The 24,528-nt window shown below is 56.1% G+C and overlaps 1 protein-coding gene across 1 annotated transcript in view; it reads left to right on the top strand.

The window, feature by feature from the left end:
* Nucleotides 1-239: 239 nt before the first annotated feature.
* The window catches only part of IGSF21 (immunoglobin superfamily member 21), a gene marked incomplete at both ends in the record, with an annotated part of 234,315 nt that continues 210,026 nt past the window's right edge, over nucleotides 240-24,528 (top strand). The window contains one exon of the mRNA XM_080801557.1: nucleotides 240-309. Coding sequence (XP_080657683.1) covers nucleotides 240-309 — 70 coding nt within the window. The remainder of the gene's footprint in view (nucleotides 310-24,528) is intronic.

Here is a 24,528-nt window from a genome sequence, read left to right as displayed (position 1 = left end):
GCGCCCGGAGCACGGCCGGAGCGCAGGGTCGCGGCGCCCCGCGGAGCCCGAGCCGAGTCGAGCCCGGCGCCCCGGCGGCCCGGCCGCGGCGGCATGGGGGCGCCCCCGCGGCGCCCGGCGCTGCCCGCCATCGTCTCGGCCGGCGGCCGGAGGCAGGAGCGCGCCTGAGCCCATGGCGAGGGGATCTGCCGCCTCCGCCACCGCCTCCGCCCCGCCACCGCCGCCAGCTCCCGGGCACCATGCGAGCCGCCCCGAGCCTCCGCGGCTGCGCCTGCCTGCTGCTCGCCGCGATCCTGGACCTGGCGCGCGGTGAGTGCGCGGGCGCCCGGCGGGAGCCCCGGTGGGGGACGCGCGCGGGGGCGGGCCGCCGGGGAAGGGCGCGGGCCCCGGGCGCCCCGGAGAGGCTCGGGGTGCGAGCACCGGTCCTGGCGTGGGGGTCCGCGCAGTCGCTTGGCTCGGCGACAGAGGGAGGAGATCTCCTCCGGCGAGAGGGCTCGTGGGTCTGTGCCAGGGTGTGCGTGTGTGTGTGTGTGTGTGTGTACGAGCGTGTGCCTTTGTTGCGTCTATGGGTGAGGGTGTCCGGGAAGGAGCTGTGTGCGGGAGTGCATTTAGAGATGTGAGTGTGCGGATGGGGTGTTTGAGTGTCTGTGTCAGTTCCACGGAGAAGGTGTGCGTGTGAGAAAGAGTGAGCCAGAGTGTTTGGGGGTGTGAGCGGGTGCCAGCTTCTAGGGGAGGTGTGAAGTGTGAGAGCTTGTGTCATTGTATGTGTGAACGTGTTGAAGGGTGGTGAGTATGCGAGGTGTGGCGTTTCTTGCGGGTCCCAAGTGTGCGGGTCTCTTTAGGGGTGTGTGGCAGAGGATGACTACTGCTTTGTGGGGGGCGATTGTGCGTGCATAGGAGGGGGGATGTGACACTTGGGCAGGAGTGTGCGTGGATCTGGGGTGTGTGGAGGTGCAGGCGTGTGGGGGTTGTGTTCCTTCGTGGGCCAGGGGTGTGTGCGCCAGCGATGGAGCGTGTGGTTTTAGTGTAGAGGGAGGTGTGGATGGGTCTGGGGGCAGAGAAGGTGTGAGCAGCCGTGTGTGTGTCCCGCATGGACTTGGTCTCAGCTGGACTGAATCAGCTGGGAGGAGGTGGAAGCAGAGCCGGCTCCCCAGAGCAAGCGATCGGTGGCTCGGCAGCTCTGGGGTCCAGGGCTCACAGCTGCCTCGGTACCTCGTGCCCGGCGCCGCCGTCTGGTGGGTCTTAAATGGTGCTGGAGCTTATCCTGGCGACCCAGGCACCTTTCCGGCAGTGAGCCGAAACCTGGGCTAGCAGCCCAGCAGGATGGAGGTGGGACCAGCAAAGAGTCGAGGGTTTGGAGACCAGAGGGTCCTTGTCCCCGGTTCCCCGCTGAGCCTAGTGCCAAACCGGGGTGCCTAGAATCGGCCCCTCTGGAGTCACAACCTGCCTCCATGGTGACGGCGGTGCGGGGTGCCAAAAAGTAGCCACTGTAGCCAGGAGGATCTCAGCCCCTAGCCCAACTGAGTGATGAAGGCAGGGGGTCAACTCTGTCCTGACATTTGCCTTGCCCTCTCTGGAGGTGCCTCACCAGGCTCTGAGAGTGCCTGGCAGGAAGGGGTGTCCCCCTAAAACAACTCAGCCCCCAGGTCCTTGGAGAGTGCTGGGTCTGCAAATGGGAGAAGCTGCAGAATTTGAGTCTAAATGGTGGTCTCACTGGCAGAGGGCGGGGGAGGGGTTGTGTAACCCAGAAGAAATGTCAGGCCGGTACTTTGTCCCCCTACCCTTGGAGCAAGAGACTTCCCAAAGTGAATCAGAATCTTCCCCCAACTTTGGGGTGAGGGCTCCCTCCGTCGGATGCCTCTAGAGGGAAAGGTTATATGGGAGAGGGGGTCCCGGTTCCAGCGCCGGCCATCGGGCTTTGTTGAAAGGCACTGGAGCCCTCACCTGGACATTGCAGGGAGAAAAGATTAGGGTTTGGGGGCTGGAGGGGAGCACCCTTTCTCTCCCAGAATGTACAGAACAGACGTGGTGGGGGTGGCGACTGATGGTTAAAGCTACGTTGGGAAACCGGCTCGGTCAGGACCCCACCCTGAGAGCTCTCCCCAGAACCCTCAAGCAGCGTTCTTTGGGCTGCAGGGCTGCGGAGAGCTGACCCGGCGTCCCAGCGCCTCCACCCCCTTTGCCCGCCCCTGCAGCCTGCGGCGGGGCAGGGGCTCGGGCGCGGAGGTTGGGAGTTTTTGGGCAGGGGGAGCCGGCGTAGCCTCGAGCTCCTAGGCTCAGGGTGAAGAAAGAGCGCCGACCCGGATCACGGAGGGGAAACTTTCCGAGACTGGGGCGCAGGCAGGGGTTCTGCGCCACCGGGGAGCCCTCTCCTCCGCAGAGAAAGAGAGAGTGCTTGAGGGTGGGGTCCCTCCTTCCCCCGCTTCCAAGTCCGTGCGCACGAGGGGGCGGGGGTACGGAAAGGGTCAGCAGGAGATGCAAGAGGCCGGCTTGCCAGAGGAGGGCGCCCTTCCAGGATATGACCAAGAACTGTGCACCTGGCCGTTGGCTTAGCCGGGCCACCTGCCAGGGGGGCTGCCTGGGAAGGAGGAGAGGGTAGAATCCAGGGCAGGCATTCCGAAACATGCCTTCCATTTGGCGGGGGGTGGAGGGGGGTGGGGGACGGGTCGGTGGTGGTCACTACTGAGTAGGGGCTTGGCTCGCGTGCCCTCGCCTGTTGTGCCCCTAAGGGTCGCAGACCAAGGGGCTCAACTTTGGAGAGGTGGGTCTGTGCATTGGGAGAAAGGACTCCGCCGCGCACAGGATTGGCTGGGCCATAATTTCTGCCCCTAACTCACCCTCCCCAATATCTGACTCTGCAGTAGAGAAACCCCAATTTCTCTCTTCTCCCAGATCACCCAGGAGCCCCCCCACCCCGAGGCGTTTTCAAGTCTTCTGGCCCCAGATTCCCCTGCCTGGGCACTTCCGGGAAGGAAATCCGGCAGTTGATCCTGTGCAGTGGCCCGGAAGAGAGGGCACTGGCAAGATGGGGGGGGGGGGTGGAGGTAGGGGAGAGAGTGATTCTTGGCTCTGCCTCTTTGGGCCCCCGGAAATTCTCGGCGAAGAGTAGTGGGTGGGCAAGCTCGGTTGGGGCGACCCAAAGTCCCCAGCCAGTGGCCCTGCCAGTTCTGTCTCCGCAGCCGCGTGTCAGCAGGTGGGTGGGTGGGAGGGCTGGCCGAGGCTGCCGCAGCACTGAGACTGCGGGGGCTGTGCCCGCCCGAGCTGCGGTGTCGACTTTTAAGTTATTTATCCTTCGTCCCCACACCCACCCCACGCCCAAGGCGCGGGGCTGGGGCTCGGACTCCTCTGGGTTTCTTGTCAGCCCCCGCCCCCCAGCGCCGCGCTGCGCTGGGCCGAACCCAGAACCGACTGCTCCGCCCCTGCTCCCCCAGCCGCCCCGCCCCCCTCCTGGCCACACCCCCATCCATAAAGCCCGCCCCTTTCCCACCCCAGCCGCAAACTCAAATTTTTCCTGAGAGGTTGAACTAATTTTCGCTTTTTAAGTGCAGAGAATGTTCAAGCTGGAAGCGACCTCCGCGATCATTTATTCAACGGGTCCGAAAACTCCTATTTTTTAGCTGGAGGACCCTTTTAGAGTAGGAACGGATGATCACCCCCCCCCCCCAAATCCTAATGCCTTGGGCAAGATGGCAGGCACAAAAGGAGAGCTGCCTGGGTTCCTGCGGGTGATGAGACTCCACTGGGAGCGATCCTTACGCACAAGTCTCCTGAAACAGTCTGAGGTTGCTTCTTTCCTAATATCTGGCGGGGAGTCTGGTGTTTCAATAGCCCCAATTGTGTGGCTCGGCGGCAGTGTGCCATGCACGTGCTGGCCGCTTCCCAGGCCTCAGGCAGCTGCAAGATGGGCTTAAGCTCCTTTTTTCACAGACTAGGAAACTGAGGCTCAGAGTTTCACGATTGGTTGATGACAGAAGTACTGGCTCCTTCCAGCTCCCTGCCTGGCCCAGCCCCAAGCGCTCTCTTTCCTTCCAGGGTTCTGTCCCTAAACCCCAGCTTGGAGAATCCCTTGGGCAGGGGCAAGCAGGCTACCAGTGATGCCTTAGATTGGCCTGGCTACCCTCAGCTCTCCATAACATCTGTCTCATGCACAATCGGGGCCGTGGGAGTAGCTTCCTCAGGTTTCTGGATGACGGTGGTCCCAAATTGGGAGGCAAAAGCCAAATAAAGAGCCAAACAAAGAAGAGACTGGTTAGTTCTGTTCAGTGGATTTCCTAGGCTCCATGTAGGTGTCTAACCTGGCTTACCACCCTACCCACCTCTGCAACACCTCCAGACCAAGCACAGTGCTAAGCACTGGGAACATGACCTTGAACACGGTGGGTGGGGGGGGGGGGTCCCTGCCTTTATGGTGTCTACCACTTAGTGGAAAATTGATTCTTCACTGAGCTGGAGGAAGGGGCTGCATCTCCGACCCTTATTGAACTCTCACTGCTTCGTCATTCTTGTCTCGTTTAATGCTAACAACCACACAGATAGGTAAAACTAGCCCTGTTTTGCTGATGAGGGAACTGAGTCTTGCAGAGGTCAAGTGACTTGTCCAAGGCCACTGGGTGAGTAAGTGGTGAGCAGAGATGCAGATGGAGGGCTGAGTCTCGCCCCCTGTGCCCTGGTGTCTTCCCGTGGGGATGACGCTCAGGCACTTCCTCGGCTCTGGCCGCGTGGACCATTTAGTATGTAGTTCCCTGTCTGGGTGTTTTACTCCTTACAAACCCTCACGAAGATAGAATTATCCTGTGCGTGCTTCTGCGCAGATGGGAGAAGGGGTTGTCTCTGTTAAGCCTTCCTCGTTGTCAAGACAGTGAATGGGCATCCCTTGTGGGCGGGGCACATCCGAAAAGAAAGAGACTTCGATCCTCCTCCCAGCCGTGAGAGAGGTTGGCCATGTTCCCCAGAAGATGAATGGCAGTCCAGGGGGAAATGTGTTGACACTTGCTAGATGCCAAAGGATTGACATCCCCTGCAGGAAGTTTCTGGGGAAGAGTGATTCCTTGAGGGATCCAGGGGATGCTTCACGGGGGAGGGGGGGACTTGAGCTAGACCTTGAAGTAAAGACAGGACAGTAAAAAGCTCAGGGTAAGGAGGACAATGTGCCAGGAGGGAAAGCGGTGTGAGCAAAGAGCTGGAGGGTGGGGTTGTGCATGGTGGGACCCGTGCAACTCAAGACTGGCCTCCCCAGAGTCTGGTTGAGAACTGGGAGAAACAAGAATCATAGTATGGATAGCTACCATTTATTGCACACCTATTAAATGTTCTTTATGTATTAAAAGCTCTCGGTAATATGTGAGGCAGTGCCATTAGCCATTTTTGCAGATGAAGACGAGAGGCCCGGGATCTTTCTCTTTCTCCCTCCCTCTCTCTCTCTCTCTCTCTCTCTGGCTTCTTTTCTTTTCTTCCTTAAATAATGAATGAGGCTCAGGATCCCTTTTTAAGTGCAACAGATGGGAGTTTCAAACCCAGGTCTGAAGCGATCCAGAGACACTGCTGCTCCCAGAGGAGAGGAGAAACTAGTTTTTCATCACTGGAAGGAGGAATACAACAGTCTCCCTCCACTTGCTAGAGGATGCGAAGCCTTCTGTTTTAAAAAGACAAATGTCAGCGGCGGAGAAACACACAGCATCACTTCCTAAGAGCTGTCTGCCTTCAGGATGAAGGTGCCGGGAAGGAGCAGGGGAATGAGGTCCCGGAACCCACCTTTACGCTCTCGGTGGGGTCCAGTAGCGGGGGGGGGGGGGCGCCCATGATCACCAAGACCTCCTGGCTAGGATTTTGTGGGTGGAGCAAACAAATCCAACGTGGCTGGAGCTGGAGGTACACAGAGCAGCAGCCCCAAGGGGCAGGAAAGGACACTGCAGTCCCCAGGCAAGGAATCTGATCGACCAGCCATTCCTGCATCTACCGGCCACATACTAGATTTGCGCTGGAGATTATGCACACACATGCCTCCTTACTGCATGCCATCTTGGTAAGCCACCCCAAGAGGAGCCCATCAGACACTCGCCCTGGGATATGGACCCAGAGCAGAGGAAGACTGAGAACCCCTGTAAAGGATCCCTTGCCAATGGGGAGTCCCCAAGGAACTGTACTTCTCTGGTGCCCTGAGGCTAATGATGGGACCTACCCTCCAGGGTGTTCCCAGGGATGGAACGAGTCCTTACATGCAAAGCTCTTGGCTCAGTCCTGAGAGCTGTGCCGATGACAGTTTTAACCGTGGTTGTGCCAGAGTTGCTGAGCCCCAAACTGCATAGGTCTTTTCGGTGCCTGGGGCTTCCGCTTATCCTCGTGTCCCAGAAACTTCCATGTTCCACCTGTTACTTTTGGGGGGCTTGAGCTGTCCAGAGTTAGTTTCTGCTGCTTGCAAAACAAGGACCCCATTGATCCCTTCCCAAGGCACCATGAGCCTCAGAGCCTGGGAGAGCTCCCGGTCTACTAGCTGCGGGGGTGATTGATCCCGCCACCCACCCCCTGACTTCCCTGGGAGGTCCACGGCATTGGCACTGCCCCTCGCCAACAACCGAGTAGAGATGCAAGTTGTTTCTCTCAGTGAGATGCGGGGTGGGAGTCAGTCTCGCCGTGAACCTCCTGTCCCCTGCCCTGGGACGCCCCGCCCCATGAAGGCAGGGGGCCCTGGCCGGTCTGCGCGCTAGTGAGTCTTCCCCATCAAAAACATAGTGGGTTCTCAGTGAAGCTTGTTTGTTTGGGTGCATAAACCCTCTTTGGCCTTCAGACATGGGTGTCCTGGTTTAGAAGAGACTTCCTACAGAAACACACATGGGAAGATTAACAGCACGGGAAATCTGGGCTGGATTCACAGGTGAACTTCCCCTTGGCAAAGTTCTGCTCCTGGAACTACAGGCCTGTTCTCTCAGATCATCCAAAGGGCAGAGGCGCTGGTTCCAGACATCGTGCCTACCTGCTGGTAGTCCCGAGAGCTGACCAGATGCTTCCGCACCTGGCATGTCATCGAGCCCTCCCAGAACACACGGAGGCAGCCACTCTCCTGCCCATTCAGCAGGGAAACTGAGGCAGGGGAAGTGAAGAGACGGGGGTGGGAAGTGGGATCTGGGTTTGGTGGCTGTGTGCCCAGCCTTCCTTCCCTCCGCCACCAACTGTGCTGCATCATGGAGCCCACAGGGGTCCGGAATGGGACAGGTCAGCTCCCAGGAGCTTTCAGGCCAGTAAACCGACCAGAAAGTATGCTCTATGGTCTGGATGCGTAGGCACTTTGCTGACGTGAGGCTCTCTGTCCTCCACTGCTGTCCAGAAGGGTGTCACGTCCCCAGTCCATCAGCGAGGAGTCTGGTGTGTCCGGGCCACACAGTGGGGATGCCAGACCCCACTGTCTCTCTGCTCCACAATCTTGGCTTGCTCAGAGGTTTCTGGCCTTAAACTTCACCCTGTCTGTCCCTGCCCCAGTTTTCACCATTTCTTGGCTCAGAGAGGAGACCTCTGCCCTTAGCCAGCACAGCCCCTGACCACATAAACCTCCTTCCAGTTTCTGTCCCCTACTTCCCCGCCCTCTATAACTCCTCCCCTTCCCCCCCACTGACTCAGGTGTCCCCTAAAAGTGTTGACAGCAGCACTTTGGGCGATACTGTGTTAGAAGAACCCTCCTCTGGGGCTGGAGATGCCTTAGGACTGGTGTCCCTGCTGAACTGAGAGCTCTCGAGGGCACCCCAGCCTTGGCAGGAGCTCTCCCTGCACCCCAGCCTTGGCACGAGGCCTGGCTCTGGGTGGATCCTCGGGATATGTTTGATGAATGAGTGGATAACCCCCCTCCCCCACCGAGCCTGAGTTTCAGACACCAGACCTGGGCCTGTTTCCCAGCCCTGACCAGTCACCTCTGGAAAGCACTTTCTGGTGTGAGAATGTGCCCATTGTGACAGTTCACCATCACTCACACTGGCATCACGGCTGACATCTGGGGGATGAGTCAGCAGGGGAATATGGTAGGAAGTCCAAAGGGCTTCCTGCTCCCTCTGGCTTCTCCTTGTGGATGAGGGCTGTCCTTTGCCTGGGGATGAGTGGGGGTTTGGGGAAGAAAGCATGGGAGGAACCAAGGAAGGAAGGAAGGAAGGAAACATGCTTAGAGCAGCTTCTGTGTGTCCAGGCCTGTGCCAACCTTGTTCACGAGTGCTGTCCTATTAAATCATCCCAGAAACTTCGGGAGGTCCTATGCTTCCCATCTGACAGAGGAGGAACAAGGCTTGGAGAGACTGTGATTTGCCCAAGGTCCCACCACTTGTCTTGGGGGGGAGGGTGGAGACTGGATTCACACCCAGGCATTGACTGGCACATTGCTTTCCAGACTCTGAATGGATCCTGTTCGTGGTCTGAAATCGACTATAGCGGGAGTATTTACACCATGGAAATCGGCAGACACTCCGGAGCAGAGCTCCCCTCAGTCCGCGGCTGGTTGTTAGCCTTTGGTGGCACAGCCCTGGGCAGGTTCATCCTTCCTCAATCACTGTCTCTCTGGGCAGCCAACTGGGGTTAGTGGACTCAGGTTTCCATCTGAACCCGGTTCAAGTCCCAACACGGCCACTTCTTAGTGGAATATACTGGAGCCAGTCGCTCCCTTTCTGAGTCACAGTTTCCTCATCTTTTGAAAGTAGGGGGTGTCGTGAGACACATGAGATTCTACCTGGGAGCCCTTGGCAGGTAATCTGCCCTCAGCCCCTGGCCCCTCCCTTCCTCCTGACCCTTCTGACCTTCCTTCCTTCCTTCCACCTGTCTCATAGGCCAGGGGGACTCACACTTTCTTCTCCCTCCCCGGAGGCGGGCTCAGGAACCAAGTCAGGGATTCCAGTCGCTTCCATGAATGGAGCAGCTGCCCTAGCCTCCTGCTGGGCTGGCAGAGACCTCCCTCAAGGAATTTTAGGTTGTTGGCAACCCCACACAGCCCGGACTCATTTGAGAACAAGAAACGATCGTGTGTAATAAATAGCCAATACAGGGATAGCATGGGTGATTTTTCGGGGGTTAAAGGAGTGGCCCAGCAAGGTTCTGAGGGATTGAGAGCATCCTGATGGCCAAGGAGGGTGTCCCGGGCAAGGGGACAGTTTGCACAAAGGCCCAGAGGAAGGAGTCAGAGGGCTGTCTAGGTGCGTAAGGGGTTGAGAGGCAGTGAGCCGGCTGACCTCACTTGAGCATTGGGTGCCTGTTGAGAGGCTGGAGATGAGGCTGGCATTGTTGGCGGAGGCCTGTGTGCCGGGGGCCGGGGATCTGGATTCGAGCCCGGGGACTGCAGGGAGCAGTTGAAGAGAGAAGAGTGACATTCCCAGAACAGCGTTCTAGGAAGATGAATTGGTTTTTCTGGGCCACCTGAAGCTGGAAACTGTTTGGAACCTCCGTTGGGTTATAAATGGTTGTTCTGGAGTGCCCCAAGAGACGATGGCCTGAAGGAAGAAGTGCTGTCAGTGGGGGCCATTCATCTTACCTGGTGTGTCCAGACCTGGCAGGGAGGAAAACCGGGCCCCGCCAAGATCACATGGCCCGGCATGCGGCTGCTGCAGCCGGAGCACGTACCTTGGGCTTGAACCGAGAGTCATGGGAATAGCTTTCCTCGGGGAGAAGCTTCTAGCTCTCCAGCGAGCATGGATGCCAGCGTTTGACCTAGGCTCAGACCCTCTCTCCACCATTCATCCAGCATGTGAACTCAGGGAACCCTTCACTAATCTCAGCTTCGACTTCTCCCACTGAACCCCAGCTTGTCGTGGTGGCCTGGTGGGGTGGGGACAGCTGGGCGTGGTAAGTGACTTACCATGAGGAGACCACAAGCTCAGTGCCCAGCACACAGGAGGCGTGTGAGAAATGGCTGCTGCTCTTAGGGTGATGTCTGCCTCCCCGCCATGTCACCAAGTGCGAAGGTGAGGAAGTGTTGGTGAGCCTCGGTGCCCGGCCAAGGGCGTACATTGTAGGTGTCCCTGCTTGGAGCCCTCAATGAATCCTCATTGGAATTACACAGGCTTGGAATTACAGAGCAAAAAGGGAGCCGAGAAATTACTGGCATTATCTCCTTCCTCCCATTTTAAGTCGGGAAAACTGAGGCCAGGGAGAAATGCCTCTCTGTCATTGTGTACACTATGCGTGATATGGGGACAGTCCTTCTCCCTCCGCGTTCTGTGGGCCACCCCAGGGCTCGGTCAGGTGGCCCCACCACCCTCAGAGCCTTCCGTGGGGGAGGCCTCAGGGTCCCCCAGGCTTGGGTGGGGATCTTGGCGGCCCTCCCGAGAGAGCGACCCCCAAGCCTCATAAATCACGGGAGCCGTTTGGGAGTCGCCAGGGAGAGAAGCAGCTGAGGCTTTGGGTTTTTTTGTTCCTTTGCCAAGCTGTCCACTTTGCCGCTTTGTTTCTCTTTCTGCAGAGGCACTCCTGCCCCTCCGAGGGGGTTGTTTGTCACCAGTCGTTGGCGCCTCCATTATGTCCCTAGCGCCGTCTCTTCCTCCCCTCTCCCTCACGCTGCCCCCAGAGGAAGGCGTCCATCACGGGCTGCCCTGGCATCGTGCTGGGCTGGCGGGGAGGTGCCGCGCGGGGGCTCGGGGACATCGGCAGGGTGAAGACCGACCGGCGGGACCCAAGGGTGGACGGCATCCTTATCGAGAGCCGGCGCTCGCTTCCCCGGGCGCACGGGTTGTTGTCCGGAGGGCGGTGGGACCTGCACAGATAGCCTCAGGCCAGGGACCTGGCTCTGAAAACTCACAGAATTTTAAGGGGCGCATAGTCACCCAGCCCCTGATGTCACAGGCAGGGGCAGCGGGAGGGAGGCGGGAGGCAGGGAGCCCCCAAAGGCGCCACATCACAAAGACTTCTTTGTTCGCTGGGTCAGCAGAGGAGTGGGCTGGGGCCCAGCTCAGAGGAGGGGAGGCTGGGGAAGGGGAGTTCCTGAAGCCCAGTTGCCCAATGGGGAAGAGTTCACGGTTCCCGGGACAGTCTGAGTTGCAGAGAGAGCAGGTTCTTGTTGCAGGGAACCGTGGAGTTTGTCTGTTGGTTCATTCATTCATCATTCATTCAGTCATTCACGGACTCCCTCACTGGAGCAACTGGTGTGAATCGAATGCTTCCTGGGGGTGATGCACTGCGCTGTTCTAGAAGTCCAGAACAGAATGAACAGGCCAGTCCTTGCCCTCCTGGGGCTTACAGTCCATGGGGCCGTGGCCCTTGGTGTAGACACAACTACACCAAGTGTCTCAGCTTTTATTTAACGGAATTGACCAAAATTCAGTTCTGCGGTGGTCCCCCCAGTCACATGCCAAGTGCTCAAGAGCCACACGGGCCTCCCTTTTCGGACAGCACAGACGTAAACAGGATGTTTGCATTGTTATAGAAGTTCTGGACAGGGCGGGTCCAGAGTGGGCAATGTTCCTCTTCGGGTGGGACCAAGGACTGGTCATAGGTGACAAGGAATCGGGGAGGGAGGGTCCTTCCGTGTTTCTTCCTCACGCTGTCCTTCCAGTGGTGCCAAGGAGAAAGCCTCAGGCTGATGATATCATGTCTTTAATGCCCTCTGTCACGTGCTGATCTGCGTTTCCAACAAAAAAGGGTGTGGGGCAACCAGTGAGCCCAAGGGAGTGAGAGTTGTAGTAAACCGAGTTTTGTTTTCATTGTAATTCTTGTAGTTACCCTCTGTTTAAGGCAAGGGAGGCTGGTTTGCCATTTGGGGCAGTGATTTAAATTCTTTCTCTCTTTTTAAAATGGCTTATTTAAGTAAAAAATGAGCCGAGTTAAAGAAAAATGTTAAGTACGCCACAGAGCAGGTGGCACAGGGATATGGCCAATCTGGGAAGGTGGCGGGTGTGAGTGCTTGCTGCAGAGAAACCCCAGTTCAGATGGAACGACACAGGCTTTGGAGGCAGATAGAGTAGGGTTCAAGTTTCAGCACCCCTGTGTGTGAGCTTGATGGCTCTGCCTCCGTAGCGTTCAGGTGCCAGCAGGAGCCACCAAGCTCAACTGGGGAGTCTGGGAGGGGGGCTTCTTAAGGGGACAGTTTGCAAGGGGCTTAGGGCGGGCCGCAGCAGATGGCGTCACCCTGGGCTCCGAGCAGTGCCTGCCTGCTCCCACCCATAGACCAGAGAGGGTCATGCAGAGAGAGCCTCAGGCACCTGACGGGGAGTGGGAAGGAAAAAACCCAACATTACCCTCTTGTGTTTGAACGTTTTGCTGGTGCTGACCATTGACCAAACCCAGGGGGAAGCCCATAGAGGGGGGTCTCCCAGGCACAGAGGGCGAGGAGAGTGAAGTGGAGTGCAAACAGCAGTGATCTAGCACCATCTCAGCTAAGCCTCAGTTTCCCCATCTATAAAATGGGGATGGTGCTACCTGCCCAGCAGAGTTGCTGTGAGTAGGGAAGGGACCACGTGGATTGCTTATTATATTCACGGCAACAGCAGTAATACAATGGCTACCCTTGTGTCCGGTCCTCAGCTGATGCTAGATTTTTCTGAACTGAGAAGTAGCCTATGAGCATGGGTGTTTGGAAAGGTAGAACTGGCTTTTCAGGGGCACATGAACTTGAAGCAGCAGGTAACTTTGGGTTCATGTGGCAGTTTGCAGAAAGGACCCGCCTGCACTCCCCGCTCACTGCTCGTGTTGACCTTTGCAATGTGTCATCTGCGCTCTAGACTGCTTGGTGGTCCCTCCCACCTCCCTGTCCCCCGGTGCATCTCGCTGATTGATTACCCCACCCCAGGGCACACGGATTCGTCATCCTCCAGTCTATTTTCCACCCGATTTCCCACGGAGAGGTTCTTTCTCCTTAGATCCATTTAGGTCATCTTTCCTGCCATGCCCACTGGCTCCTACCACGTGCCGGCTGGTCCACATCAGTCATGAACGGGCTGCAAGCTAGCCTCCTTCCAAGCGGAGAGGCAGGTGCTCTCCCACTGCTAGCCTCTCTCCCTGGAGGCTGCTTCCATCCTCACAGGTAGGGGAGAAGGGGGAGGGACGGGCGAGTAAGTTACCTCTTTGGACCGCCAGCTCTTTATCCTTCACCCGAAAGCTGAGAAACGCCACAGCCATTTTTAGTGGCGTCTTCTTGGCGTGGGGGTGGGAGACGGGTGGAAGACGGGGGGTGGTTCTCTAGAGGTCAAGGACTAGCCGGCTTCCAAGATGATAACTATTTCTTGGGAAAACTTCCCCCAACAGCCCCCTCATTTCACAGCTTCTCGGTTAACGGAGGTGACTTTCCTTAGGCCCCTCGATTTTCCTTTGTCTGGCCTTTTTTTTTCCCCCATCTACCTCGACTGTTCAAAATGACTTTGATGGGCGCTAATTCCGCCGGTTGAAATTCATGAGACGCTTTACACATTCGGTGCTTTGCTGAAATTGCTGTGACAAATACCAGTGGCAATTTCTTCCCTGGCTCATTCTGTAATGTGCTCCGGGCAAGACAGAGTGCCCTGCCCCTCGCCAACCTGCCATCTGGCGACACCGCCATCCTCCACCAGCCCTGTGACGTGCTGTGCCCCGGCGCAGGTGGGTCTTAGCCCCGCCTGCTGGCTCAGTGGCCGTGCCACCCTCCCGAGGGGGACCGGTTGTTCCCCAGGGATGAACATCCATTGGGAAGAACTTCACCAACGGCGTCATCAGATCTCTCTTCCCAAGTTGGCTGAAATGACATTCTTTTGTTCTGCCCCCTTCCAATCTACCTGACTGTCCCGATGGGCTTTGATGAGGACTTGCTGCCCAGTCAACTAGCGGCCGGGTCCTGCAGACTGGGGTTCTGTCCGTGCTGGCTGTGGGGTCTCCATCTTAGCCCCAAGGTGCCACTTCTGGCTTCTTGGGGTAAGATCCGGGGTCTCAGACGTAGCTTTTGTCACCCATGAGTCTTATCTCCCTGGGTGCTGGTGCCTTCTGGCTGGCCCGTTCTGAGCCGTTCCCTGTGGAGCTTGCCAGATTTCCGCTACCCCTTCATGGCATTTGTCCTACGTAGTTGTGTCCCATCCCTACTATTATTCACATCATCATTTTCTTAAAATCAAAGCTAAATTAATTTCCTCTTTGTTGACTTGTCTTGCGTAAAGACATCATGTATAGGTGTGTTCTACTGAGTATATTTTTTTCTTAATTCGTAGTAAGAGAACATGTAACTCTTTGAGTTTTTAAAAAAGCTTCCTCCTACCCCCTACCATCATCAAGAGCCACGATGGAAAACACCAGTGTGGTAGAAAGGGCACCAGCCTCAGACTTACCAGCCCCAGGTCCCGATTTCAACTCCTCCTTTAACTTGCTGGCTTACTGCCCCCCTCCGCTGAGTCTTAGGTCCCTAATACAAGGGAGTCAGTCTGGATGATTCCAGTTCTAAGATTCTGTGATGGGTAATACGACTGGAAAGGGGAATCTCATCTACGTCCAAAATGTCTCCTTTAAGACATGTTTGAATTACCCTGTAATTTCCACCTTTGGAAATTCCCTCCCGGGGATCCCTCCAATGGCTACTCATTTCCTTGGTGCACACATATGGCCTCAGCTCAGTTCCATCCCGAGGTCATTGCTCTGGGTGGGGCCCTGTGCTAAGGCTGACACAGCAGGGGTAAATAAGACCCAGTGCCTGCCTTCAAGGAGCTTGCAGTCTCCCGGGGCAGCTAGGCAGGCAGGCAGATAAACTGGGGTATGATATTGGAAATTCTAAAATTTAAATAGCTACCGAATCCTTGGAGGAATGCAGATAGGGAAATAATGAATCTGCCTGAGGTTTGGGGGAAAGTTATGTATCGCTTGAAGGGGTGACACATGACTGGGTCTTGAAGGATGCATAGGAGTTTGCCAGGCTAAGGAGGAGATGGAGAGATTTTTAGGAGAATGTAACAGTAGGGACAAAGACTCATAGGCTGGAAAGGGCTTGAATTATCTGGGAGTGTCTGGGAGACAGTGTTGGAGGGTATGTGTTGCAGGAAAGAAGCGAGGCTGGAGGTGACACAGGGGACAGACAGATCAAGTGCATTTGCTGGAGGTGGGTTGGTCTTGCAGCTGGGTAGATTTTCTAGGTCTGGACCCACAGGCCTGCTGGCATTCACAGAGGCCCTGGGGAGCCTGCTGGCCCCACCCTGGGAAGCAAGAATTTCTCTTTTCCCACTGAAGAGACCTCCCAGGGCCATTTGCCACATAGAGACGGGGGAAAAGGCTGTGCGGACAGGACTTCAGGGCTGGAAGCAGGGAGACATTTTCATCCAGGTTGGTCTCTTCAAAAGATGCCCCCTGCTGTGAACCTGGGCTCAGGCCCCTGGGACAGCACCTGGTTACAAAGCGGCCTCTCTCAGCTATGTGGATGCAGGGAAAGACTCCTGGGCTTGAAATCGACAGAGATGTAGGTCCAAGCTCTCTACCCGGACCTTCTGGACGTCCCCTGCAAAGTGGTGAGTGTTAACTACTCCCTGCACCAGCTTCCTAATAACCCCCTGGGAGGCGTGCGCTACTGGGATCCCCATTTTACCCTAGAAGAAACCAAAACACAGAGAGGTTAAGCCACTCACTCAGGGTCGCACAGCTACGAAGTGGCTGTGCTGTTTTGAATCCAGGATGTCTCACATTTTAACTGCTTTCTATGCTCTCTGGCAGAAATCCCTTTCTTCTGTGATCCCGGGACTTTCCAGACCTCCCATCTTGATCCTACACAGCTCTCCGGGGCTTAGGGACTCTAGCCGCAGCCGGAGCTGGGCCTGGGCTCCACGTCTGCACCGCAGTGGAACGCCACAGGCCCAGCGCCTCCCAGCGTCGGCAGTCATGGGGTGGCATCCAGCTCTGCTCTGTTGTTTCTGGCCTTGTTATTATTATTATTTCTTTCCAGCATGCTGCTAAAAGCCTCCCGCAGTGAGCACGCATCCCAGCTCTTTAAAATTTTAAGGGCTTTACTTAAACAATGTTATTTCCCTCGGAAAGGAGACAGAAGAGGCATATGTGATGGTTATATTTAGTGCAGTGTGTGGGTCTGAGCACACGAGTGTTCGGTGGGCCTGGAGGTGACTTGGGAGGTGTGTGGGTGTGTGTGTGTGTGTGTGTGTGTGTGGCAGTGGGGGGGGGGGGGTCGGCAGCTGGCCTCCGCCTCTCCTGTCTCCCAGAAAGCATAGCCTCACAGAAAGCCTATTGCGCAGTGTTCAGGGAACAGGAGGATGGATGCCACCTGCAGGGAGCTGCTGGGGAGCCATAAAGCTGGACAGAGAGCTCCATCCACCAGCCATCCTCCCCAGCACTAGAAGCACAGTGGTCCTAGCTGCCCTGGGGCCTTTGCACATGCTTTCCCCACCCCCTCTGCTGAAATGCACCTCCTTTGCACTGAGGCCCGTTCATTATTCAGATTTCACCTTGGACATCGCTTGATCCATTCATTTCACAAATACTTTCTGGGCACCGGCTATGTTCTCAGCACTCGGGGGCACGGATGCCCTTTGTGACTTGTGTCCATGCCCCCTGCACCCGGCACGGGTCCCGGGGCTGAGCAGGCTTTAGCACGTGTTTCTGGAGCTGATGGAAGCCCGCACAGATGCTGTGGGATCTGGAGAGAGGATACGGTTGCCCTCCAGGAGCTGGTAGCCTTGTTGGAATTCATACCAGAGACACCGTGAAATGGGAGCGAGCGTGTGAGGCCTGGCAGAGCTGTACTGGTTCGCTACAGGAGGGAAGAACTCATTCCTGCCTTCTTATCCATCTGACAACTTGGGTCCTTACTCTGTTCCGGGCAGGGTGTGAGGCACTGGGGGTGGAGGGGAGGCTAGAGAAAGGCAGAGCCCAACCCCGCCCTCCTGGTGCTTCGCTTCCACAGTGCACGATTGGCACATGCATGAGTAGGAATTTTCACAGACAGGCGGGGGGAGTGATAACCACGGTGAGGAAGGGCGAGGCCTGGACACGGGGATGACCACGTGCAGAGGTGCATGGGGGTCAGGCTGGGCCCAGTGACCAGATACCTCCTACGTCGCAGCCCCGTGCAGGCCCTAGGGCCTGCAAACACCCAAGGGCCCTAATCACTGACCGTGGGAAATGCTGGCAAGGAGCGCCAGCAGATGTTTGGCAGTGACTAGGGGAGGCCCACGATCTGCAGGGACCCACACTCAGGTTCTGGGAGAGGAGCTGGGCCTTAGAGGGGGGTCGGGGGGTGTTAGGTGGGAGTTGGCAGAGTCATGGTTTTCAAACTGGGTTCCTTGGAACCCCAGCATCCCACAGAGGTACCCCCAGCACCCCTTTGGGAGGCCAGAATGTGGGTCCATGTGAGAGTCAAAGGGGCCCTTGTCCCCAGATCAAGCCAGCGAGCCCTGCTTTGCCAGTTTTACAGACTGGGTTCTCTTTCTGCTCATGCTTTCCTTTGAATGGAGGAATGTGAAAATGAATGCTTTGGATGATGAAGGGGACCATCTGGGCTGGAGGAGGTTCTGGAGCTTTCCTGTTTAGGTGCAGCCCTCCTTTCACTCTATATGTGGGGAAACTGAGGCCAAATGTGCAAGTGACTGACCCCAGGTCACCAGCAGGAGGAGGCCATCCCTGGGAGAAAAGCCTCATGACTTGTGCCTGTCCAAGCTTGGAAAGGAGGCCTGGGGCAAGTCCACTCTATCCTGGACAGGAGGCCTGGGGCTACTGTCCCCAGCGGGTGCCTGCCCCTCCCCCAGCCCAGCGTCAGAATGGACCCCTATGAACTGTTCTCCTTTGCCAGCCCAACTGGACTGCCTGTCCCACCCTCGTGGGGGCCGGGAATGAGATGAAATATTTTATGATCCCACGCTTCGTTATGTTTTATTAAAAGTGCCCGTGCTGGCTTCCGCTGGTACATCTGCCAGGCCCGGTCCTGGGGCTTCCTCTCCCTCCCCGCCCCCACCCCTTGCTGTCAAGAGGAGGCAGACAGCTGCTGCCCCATCCCCCAACCCTTCCCGCACAGAGCAGGGCCCCAGCCCGGATGTCAGGTGTCCAGGAGATAAAGGGGAATCCTGCAGGTGAGGACAGATTGGGGGATTTAGAGCCATAATCCTGTGTGTTCACACATCCCTAACCCCATCTGGTCCTGCTGCTACCCCTGGAGGGGACAGGCGCAAAGAGGGGGAGGGGCAAGTCCAAAGTCACGCAGCACGTGTGATGCACCTGGGCCTGCATTCCTGACCCTCCCCGTGTGCCTTGTGTGAATCTAAGATCAGTTCGACGTCCCTCCCCAGGATGGTCATGTCCTATTCACCGGTGACCACTGGAAATGGCTTGCGCTCAGCAGGCTGCCAGTTTCGATCTGGGTGCCGGCAGGAAAACCCTTGCGTCCAGGTATTTCCGGCAGAGAAGCAGCACCCGTGTGCCTCCTGGTGCGAGGCGCTCTACCATATCGGGGGCAGCTGGCGTGTTAAGGCATGGCCCGCCTGAATCAGACTGGCAGCCGAGTCCCCCGCTAGATGTGTCACCTGGGGCAAGGCATGTGACTGCTCTGAGCCTCCATTTCTCTTCTGTAAAGTGGGAGTGACGATATCTATGTTGTTGGGGAGATCTGACACCTAACAGACATTTCATACACAGTGGCAGTGGTTTTGAATGGGCTCCCCCACTACCCGTGAGAAGGTATTTAATCAGCTTTTCATTCAAGGAAAGTGGGAAGTGATCATCTTATTATTATTGGCTAATACTAATGGAGAAGGTGTTATTCATTTATTAAGGACTTACTGATTGCCTACTCTATACCTAAGGACATGGTACAGCACAAACCAATCAGAGCCTTGGGCTCATGGGGCTGACATCCTGGTGGGCAACGCAGAAATGAACAGACAGTCAAATCACCTAACCGGACAAATATGGCACCATACTGAGAAGAAGGCCACAGGGTGGTGGGATAGGGCAGGGCTTGGGGACAGAGTGGCTTCTCTAGACTGGGTGGTCAAGGACGGCTTCTTGGAGGAGGTGCCTTTGGAGCTGAAAAGGAAGAAGAGAAGCAGGTCCTACAAGTATGTGTTTGACTCCTCCTGACGGCATCTTCTCTGGGCCCTGCTCCCTGGTGCCTGGCATCAGCCACCTGCATTCCCGGGTGCCAGTGCTGTAAAAACGGCTGGGCCACGGCCGCACCCACTTCTGCCTGGGGCTGAGGCCCAGTGAACCAGGAGGCAGGGGACTGCGTTAGGCACCTTCCTGACCTTGTTCTCATTGAGCTCTTGCCCACGTAACAGGTGGATCTGTGGCTTGCTCCCTTTTGCGGGTAAGGAGCCTGAGAGCCCAGGAAACTCTCACAGCTGGTTCGAGGAGGGTCTGTCTCGGTCTGTCCCTCCTGAGTTAGCCTTCCTCGTGTGCTCGATGGCTGTGTACACCTGTGAGTCTAGCGGATGCTGAGGAGTTGGAAGCCTACTCCTCTCCTCCTACTCCCCTGGGGCCCCTGGGCGCCTCTGGGCTGGGGCTGAAGCCCAAGCCAGGGGACTCGAGTGGGCTAGGAGGCCAGGGAGCCTGGAGTATTGATGGCCCTCAAAGCTGGCAGGTGTCAGGAGGCAAAAAGGTATTAATTAGCAGTTATTCCCTGGCAGTGAGGAGATGGATAGAGATTAAGGTGGCGGCCCGAGCATCCGTTTTGTAGCAGCCGAAAAGCAACAGTAAATCAGGGCTATGAATCGATACTGTAAGAGGGAGATATGTTTTAATCTTATTAGCAAGGCGGGAGAATTCCTCACTTGTGAGGCTGGATTGGAAGTAGGGAGTGAAGTGACGGGGGGGCTTGGACCTTCTGGGGAGGGGACGAGCACCAGGATGAAGAACTCTGACCCCTCTTGGGAAAAGTCAGGGTGGGAAGGTGGCTCTGAGTCAGCAGAGGGGGTGGCCTGCCTTCTTTCTGAGGGTCTTTGCCACAGCCCTGCACCCTTACCACCCCTTCCCGTGAATGGAGGGCTCCGGGTTGGGCATTAGTTCAATTGCTGGGCATGGATGGGACTCTGACTCTGGCGCTCGGCCCAGCCACATCCACGTGGTGGGCAAGGCTCTGAGGCCTCCAGAGTGGGGAAGGACAGGGTGGGACGGTGATCTGGGGAGCAGCCCCCACAGCAGGCACGGAATGCATGGCCTTTGGTCCTCCTGATGACAGACACCAGGGTGGGTGCTCTGGCCCTGTGCACCGAGGGAAACAGGTGCAGGCGAAGATGTCGTCTGCTCAGGCATGGCCGGGCTGGGATTTAACCCCATATCTGGGTGGCCAGAGCCTGAGTCCTTTCCACTGGAGCACCAGACCACCCCCAGGAAAAGCAGGGGAAAGATCCATGAGGTCCAGCCTCTAAGTGGGATGAGGGGCTTATATTCGGGACACTTTCTTTCTCCTCCTCTCCCAGGGTCAGTTCCTCTCTGCACACTGGGACAGGAAGTGCCTGTGGGAGGGAGCCTGGGATGCAGAGCACAAGGCGGAAAAAAAAAAACCAGAGCAGTCAGGATGCCTCCTAGCACCTGCTTTCTGTTCCAACCAGGGCAAATGACATTTACTATCTCTGGGCCTCGGTTTCCCCATGAGATCTTGGAGGGCCTTGTTAGCTAGAACATTCTCAGACTGTATTTTTCTCTCCTTAAATGATCAGTTGCCTACTATGTGACGTAATCATCATCCCTGGGTGCAAGCATTATTAGTCCCATTTTACAGTTACATGAACAGAGGGGCTCAGAGAGGGTTGGTTGCTTGCCCAGGGTTACCCAGCTAGTGAGTGTGTGTGTGTGCATATGTGTGTGTGTGTGTATGGATTTTGGGTAGCCAGCTGCTGTCTCTGCCTCATTTACTTATCTGCCTCCCTCACTCCATGAAGTCATTAAGAGTGGAGTTCCGGTTTGCCTTACTAATTTCTGCAACACAGAATTCTGTGAGCACAGAATATGCCTTTGTTAAATATTTGGATTGATGGATGGTTGGATGGATGGGTTGATGGATGGGTGGATGGATGGATGGGGGGGTGGATACATGGATGGATGAAATGATAATTTGTGAACCAAATCACACTGGTGTGATCTGTGACTAGGGAACCCAAATGTTTTTGGTTAGTCCTGTGGACATTCCTGCCTTGTCCATGGTGACATTCCCATTTCTTAGCATGGTAGGTGGCACATGGTTTTCAGTTGAATGGAATTCTTAGAAATCCTCTGGAAAGATCAGTATTTGAATGTAGACCGAGCCTTGGAAGCCTCAGCAGGCAGGCAGAGGGATGGCCAAGAAGACCTGGGTGTGTGCTAACTTCCGAAATTGGGAAATGACTACAGAATTTTCCCCCATCTGTCGATTCTGGGCCCTGGCTGCCTCTTGGGGCTACAAGAAAGGAGATTTTGCAGATTTCCCCAGAGCGTCATTAGAAAGCGTCCTGCCCTCTCCTGAGTGGCCCGGGAGACCCCTGGCATTCTCCTCCCCATTCTTGTCCCTGGCGGAGTCTGGGCCTATGAAGCAGACAGAGAGGCTCTGAACAGGCCAAGGAAGGGCGGTGGGGAGTCCACTGAGACGGGGTAAAGTGCCTCCCTCTCTTCTTGCCAGGCCACTGAGAATTTGGCTTTAAATTTTTAACCTAAATAGAGTTATATTCATTCTCTCTCCCACTAGATGCAAAGCGCTTTTTTGGAGCAATTAAGGAAAAGCATAAATCAGTCCGTTTTTAAAAGCTCAGGCCGACTTTGTGGCTGGCTAAAATTAGTGTCTCCATAAAGGAGGAGGGGGGGAGGCATGAGCTGGATTTGGCTTCAAGACGTTCATTCACTGAGGCGGGGGGTGAAGCCAGGCTCCTGCCCTGTATCGGCCAGATGTCCAGGAGCCGCGCTGTCCAGCCCCACCTGACTTCTGCCAACCAGCACACCCTCTCTGTTCCAACCCCTGTCTCAGGCCTTTCCCGATCCTCTGGTATGGTGGGAGGAGAGTGGGGATGTAGAGTGACTGGGCTCAAACCCCAGCTTCACCACACACCCACTGTGTGGCCCTGGCAAGTTGCCTCACCTCTCTGAGCCCCCAGTTTCTGTGTCAGACAAATGCCACCTTCTTACCGTCAGGCCTCCCCTCTTCCACCCGACTCTGGATCCACACAGCTCAGAATACGAAGTATTCTCCTCCCATGAACCCCGCCTGGCTCTGTGATCACACTCGGTCAGCGTACTGGCTATCTGACCACAGCCCACTCCTTCGCTGGACTGGAAGCCCCCAGAGGGTCTCGTCTGCCTGCTCATCGCTGGCACATTGTAGATGTGCAGCCACTATTTTGTTTTGTTTTGTTAAGAAATCCATAAGGACCCCATGGACCCGCCACTTTACTTCTCGGGGCTTCACTTCCTAACTGTAAAATGAGAGTAAGAAACGTATTCTTTGCAAGTGAGTATTAAGTGTGATAAATCCTGTATCTGGGAGATCTTTATCAAGCTCTTATTACATCCTGGGCTTCGGGGAGGCAGCAGTTCAGTAAGACAGGTGTGGTCCTTCCCTTCAAGGACCTACAAACCTGGTGGGAGAAAAATGTGGTGTTCTAGCACCTTGGAGAGCACCCCCCCCCCCCCCCCCCACCGGCCCCACCACTTGCTTCTAGTTGAATAATGAACGGAGGAGTGGGTGAATGAGTGAACAAATGAATGAGAATTCTCTTCTTCTGTAGCTCCCCTGACTCCCACCCGTAGCGTTTCCCCTACACCTTATCTGGGGAGTTGCCTTTTGTGCTAACAGTTTAGACTTGATTCCATTCTGGCTGTGTTGCCCTGCTGTGGGTCTCATCCTCTCTGGGCCTCCTTTTCCCACCTGCAAGGTGGAATGGTGGGATGGTCGTCTCAAACTCCCTTTGACTTGGGAGGGATGTTCTGGTCCCTTGTAGACAGGACCTCAGAAGCTTCCAGGAGAGAAGTCCTATCACCTCCCACCTCGCTCCTGGTCTGGTTCTTCTGTGGGTCTGGCCTTGATGCTGGCTCATCTCTCAGGGGGAGGGTTAATTACTCACAGGCGCTATCTGCTCATCTCCCAGGTCTCTTATCAGGGACATAAGCGTTTAGGCAAACACATTAGGCCAGAGCAGGCCAGGCACATGGGAACCAGAGCTTTTTGACAAATATCTCTGGGCTTCTCTTGGCTGTGGAGGACGGATACAGATGCTGGACTGTGCTCCTCACTGGGCCCTGACCCACACCTGCAGGACTGACCCACAGGTCCTGAAAATTCCGGGCACCCGAATTCAGTCCTCCCCCAGGACCGTGTTCAGCAAGACTGAGCTCTGGGCTGGCGTTCTCCCCAGCAGCCCGCTCAGCGAGACAGACGCACTCTGACAGGGCCTTAGTCAATCACGGCGAGGCAGAGAAATCCTACATAGAGTTCCACGGCCATGCCTGGGAGATTAGGGGATTCTCTGCGATTTAGATTGATCAACAGATTTTTCTGGAAGAAAATGGGGCTGTCACTGGGCATATGCTGTCTCTGGGGCCTGGGCTCTAACTCTCACGAGCCCCAGCCCACCCACCCTCCCACCGGCCAATGAAGGGTCATGTCAGACTCCCTTCACAGGTGATGACTCGAGCCCCAAGGAAGCCAAGTGACTTCCTTTGGGGATCTGGGGAAGGAAGCTTACACTATCTGGGCTCCTCAGGGGACAGAGCCTGGGCCAGCTGCCTCCCTTACCTGCCTTCCCCCAGTGCTCACCTCACCCTGAGAGGTGGGTGCCATCATTACCCATCTCTATACTTGAGGCCTGGGAGAGAGTGCGAAGCCACGCCCTCCAGGTCCCACCGCGGGGGAGGGCAGCTCCATAGAGCCCACCTGGCTTGGGGGGTTAGGGGAACCTTCAGAGTCCCTCTTCTCTGTACCATACTACAAAGTCCACGGACAGGATACCCTCTGGGGAAACGGAGAAAGAATTCATAGCCGTGATACATTTGCCTGGATTTCTACCACGTACCAGGGATTTTCGCGTTCTTATCATCTGGTGATCTCGCCACGACCCTTTGAGGTAAGCAATATAGGTGTTTATTTAACAAATACTTATGTAGTGCTTACTGTGTGCCGGGCTTTCTTCTAAACACTTTATAAATATTCATGTGTTTAACCTGCGTTATAAACTCCACGAGTTAAATTCTGTTATATTCCGCATTTTATAAATGAGGGACCTGAGGCACAGAGAGGGGAAGGGACAGATTCAAAGCCACACAGATAGTGAGTGACGGAGCTGGGATTTCATCTCCAGCAGTCCTGGCTCCTGGCTCTGCCCCCTTATGCCGAGGTCTTCTTGTCCTCAGACTTTCGGGTTGGGAAGGAGCTCAGAGTGGGGTGGGCAGAGGGAAAAGTGGCAGGGCCCAGCCTTGAATGACGCCGACCTGGGGATGGGATCTGCGGGCCATCCCTGTGCCCCCTGCCCCAGGTCCCCCGGGTCCCCAGCATGGAGGATGTTCTTTGTCTCGAAGCAAAGTTGGTGGGCTTGGATTCATTTCAGGGAAGCGTTCTTCTGTCCCAGGGTCGAGGCTGAAGGGAACAGGGCCCTAAGTGACAGACGGGAGCCCTAAGCGACAGGCACGGGCGCAGCGGGGATTAGCAGAGCTGGAGGCTGTGCCTGA

Source organism: Martes martes (assembly GCF_963455335.1).
Source record: "Martes martes genome assembly, chromosome: 4".
NCBI lineage: Eukaryota > Metazoa > Chordata > Mammalia > Carnivora > Mustelidae > Martes > Martes martes.
Note: the sequence above shows the minus strand (reverse complement) of the source record. Positions and strands in the feature narration are given on the sequence as shown.